Raw genomic sequence first — 3,488 nt, 5'->3', positions numbered from 1 at the left:
ATCATTACAAAATGAAAAATAGCAATGCAAAATATGTACACTTGGAAATTCCAACTGTAGTTGTTATTGGTAGACTATATCTCCATGATTTGAAGAAAATAATTGATACTTGTTGGTATTTGAGTATGCCCTATGTAATAATTAGTATATTTTTCTTTTTAGCTTCTTTTTGGAAAAAAACATGCTAGTATTTTTCCTGAAAATTTTGAGACAAAGGACTGGGAGATACATTTGTGTCCAGTTGCTACAAACTCTGAATATTCTGTTTGAGAATATTAGCAATGAGACCTCACTGTGTGAGTATTACCATAGTACTATATTAATGTTTTACAAAGCTTTTCATTTGTGAATATCATTAAGTGTTTGGGAATATTAGCAATGAGACCCCACTGTGTGAGTGTAACCTTACTATATTACTGTTTTACAAAGCTTTTCATTTTGTGAATATCATTCACCCATGTTGTGTGCTTGATGGTGTAATTTTTTTCTTACAGAATTTATATAAATGGTGTGATGATTTCTTTTTTTTGTTCTATATTTTTTATGTTGTTTCTGTTGTTGCTATGATTACATGATTTAAATAAATGATGTGAAGATTTCCAGACTCATTTGGATGAGAAAATAAAATTCTGGCATTTACATGATTTGAATAAAGGATCTTTAAATTGTAGGATTAGCACTTAACTACTAATCACAGCTTTATATAGCAAAAGGGTTTTAGTTACTTTCCATTGTTCATTACAATGTACACCATATTTATATTATTACCCATTTCTAAACTTTGTTATAACTTTCTTTTAGATTACCTTCTTTCCAACAACCATGTCAACTCCATCATTGTCCACAAATTTGATTTCTCTGATGAAGAGGTTAGTTCTTTTTTGATATAGTTATGTATTAAAAAAAATACATATAAGATAAAATATAGCTTTATTGTTTTAATTTTTAGGGTAATTGTAGTAAAATGTAATTATATTAAACTTTTCAGACCTCATCTCCTTGGAGTTTTTCTTCCTTCATCTCTTACACTCTTCCTCTGCTAATTTTGAACATTGTCACTTCTTTTCATTTTCTTTCACTTTTCCACCTTTCACTTGTCTAATTCTCCTCTGTTTGATGCTGCTTTCTGTCTGTTGCTCATTTATTATAATCCACCTTTATTCTTCATAGCAAACATTTCCACTGAATCACCATGTGTGTCTCATCTATCTTACTTTCCTTCTCTCTTCCACTCTTATATTCATTTTTTTTGCTATCTTCCTTTTTATTTACTTGTCTTTTCTCCATCCTATTTTCAATTATAAATTTTAAATCCTATCAAAGCACCAATAATGGAATTGATTAAATGGCATTATTTTAACTTTCATAAATATTTGAATAGTTTCATCTGGTTTGATTTTAACTTTGTTTTACTGGCGTTTAGTAATAAAGTGTTCTTTTTTTTTTCTAGATTCTTGCTTATTACATATCATTTCTCAAGACTCTGTCCTTGAAGTTGAACTCCCATACAATCCATTTCTTCTACAACGAGGTTAGTGATTTAGCCATTCATCATTTTGAAGAATATATATAAACACCAGGAGTTAACATATGTTTTATTTCTTATTTAGCCAATTACTCAATTGTACATACAAATGTTATTTTATTGTTTTGTTGTACTGTTTATTTATGAGATTGTATAAGTTACTCTACCCAGGCCTGGAAAAGTAATGTTTGTGCTTCCGACCATGAAAATTATCTCAGTAAAATGCCTCCAGCACCAAATGTTATCTGTACACTATATAGCCCCAACAGTTTTTTTTTTTGGTTTTTTTTCCCCCCAAAATGCCTCTGGGACATTCATCCTGCTTCAGACCACCGGTCTCAAATTTATTCCAGCCTTGACTTTACCTGTGGTATTTTTGCTATGATTCTTCTAACATTTCCTTTTTTATTTCTTTGACAGCATACAAATGATTTTGCATTGTATACAGAAGCAATCAAATTTTTCAATCATTCAGAGGGCATGGTTCGCATTGCAGTGAGGACTCTCACTCTCAATGTTTACAAAGGTATTGCATCATAAAAGTAGCTGTTAATAATTTAATAATAGTTATTATATTCCGTAGAGATCAGGCATCTGATTGGTTAAAAAGCAGGTAATAACTTCAACCATCACTCCTATGACATAGGTTGAATGATAGTTCATAAATTCCTGGGGAAAAAAAGTACTATCACGTTAAATGTAGTACTTTTTTTCCCTATCACTGTGTAATCTCTAGGTCCCATATACAGTATAATGTTGGTCCTCGGGAAGATAGTAGGCTACAGTCATCACATCAACTTGGGGCAATAAATTTCACCTCCCTCATCAGCAGTCAATATTTGTATGCTATTGGCTTACTATAGTATTGTCCTCTCTCATGCAACATGGTCATGGTCATTTCTCATTGGCTGACTGTGCAGTATTGCATGGGCGTAGGTTGGGGGGTGGTGCCGATGCCCCCGCACATCCCAAGGTGAACCAGCCAACGCCCCTGTATTGTCCTTTCTCATTGGCTGACTGTGTACAATACTGTTACTGTGCGAACATTCACTAGCCACTTGGACAAATCTTATGAATTAATATTTAGAAATTTGTTAAGAATATTTCCTGCTGTTCTATCCAAAGAATCGTTGTGATTACTTACATTACAGTGTTTCCATGATGAATGTTTGACAATAGCTGGGATAACCTACACTACTACATTATCACTTTAGGATTGTAATAATCAACTTAAAACATTTCTCCTGCTGCTTTGATCAAACAATTTATAACAATGTTGATGTCTGTTTTTGAATCTATGCCAATCAGTGGACAATATGTGGCAGCCACAGAAATATTTAAAAGTAATTAATTGGGTTTTTTTCAGTGAATGATAAAGCTATGCAGACATACATCCGTAACAAGACAGCTGTACCTTACTTTTCAAACCTTGTGTGGTTTATTGGTAATCATGTGCTGAACTTGGACACCTGTATCAGAAATGATGTTGAGTAAGTCCTCCGACACCTATGCTATAATTAATTTACATTTTTTATACTCTATATTATTTGGTACTTATGTTACCCTTGTGTTACAGTATGTGACCTGTAGGATAATTGTCCCAGGTTGGGAGGTAGAAGTGGTGGTGGTTTTGAATTTCACCCTTGAGGTCATGGGTTCAAAATTCTTTGTGTGATACAAGCTATGTTAATGCTATAATTACCAGTATCAAAGAAATTTGGAATTACATTAACAATCATTTGCTGATAAAATTATGTGACTAGATTTAAAAGAATTAATAGTTCTGCACATTTAATGTAATACTGTAGGTGTAGTATACGTAAAATAACATTCCCATTTATTGTTTTTTAAACTGTATTCCAATTATAGTTTTATCCTTGATATATTTTTAGTCACCAAAGTAAAGACCGCTTATCCACATTAGTAGCTGAGCACCTGGATCATCTGCATTATGTTAATGACA

The 3,488-nt window shown here is 32.4% G+C and overlaps 1 protein-coding gene across 1 annotated transcript; it reads left to right on the top strand.

Moving 5' to 3' along the window:
• Window positions 1–162: 162 nt before the first annotated feature.
• LOC117117517 (protein CLEC16A-like) lies at window positions 163–3,484 on the top strand (the record flags this gene model as incomplete). Its single annotated transcript, XM_033261821.1, has 6 exons — window positions 163–296; window positions 802–869; window positions 1,451–1,531; window positions 1,946–2,051; window positions 2,892–3,015; window positions 3,418–3,484. Coding segments are annotated over 6 exons (580 nt in total), but the record flags the coding sequence as incomplete, so codon positions are not given.
• Window positions 3,485–3,488: the final 4 nt, after the last annotated feature.

This window comes from Anneissia japonica, unplaced genomic scaffold (genome assembly GCF_011630105.1).
Source record: "Anneissia japonica isolate Jap-2015-1 unplaced genomic scaffold, ASM1163010v1 scaffold295646_len3488_cov336_single, whole genome shotgun sequence".
NCBI lineage: Eukaryota > Metazoa > Echinodermata > Crinoidea > Comatulida > Comatulidae > Anneissia > Anneissia japonica.
The sequence above is the reverse complement of the archived record's forward strand: the minus strand, read 5'-3'. Positions and strand labels throughout refer to the sequence as shown.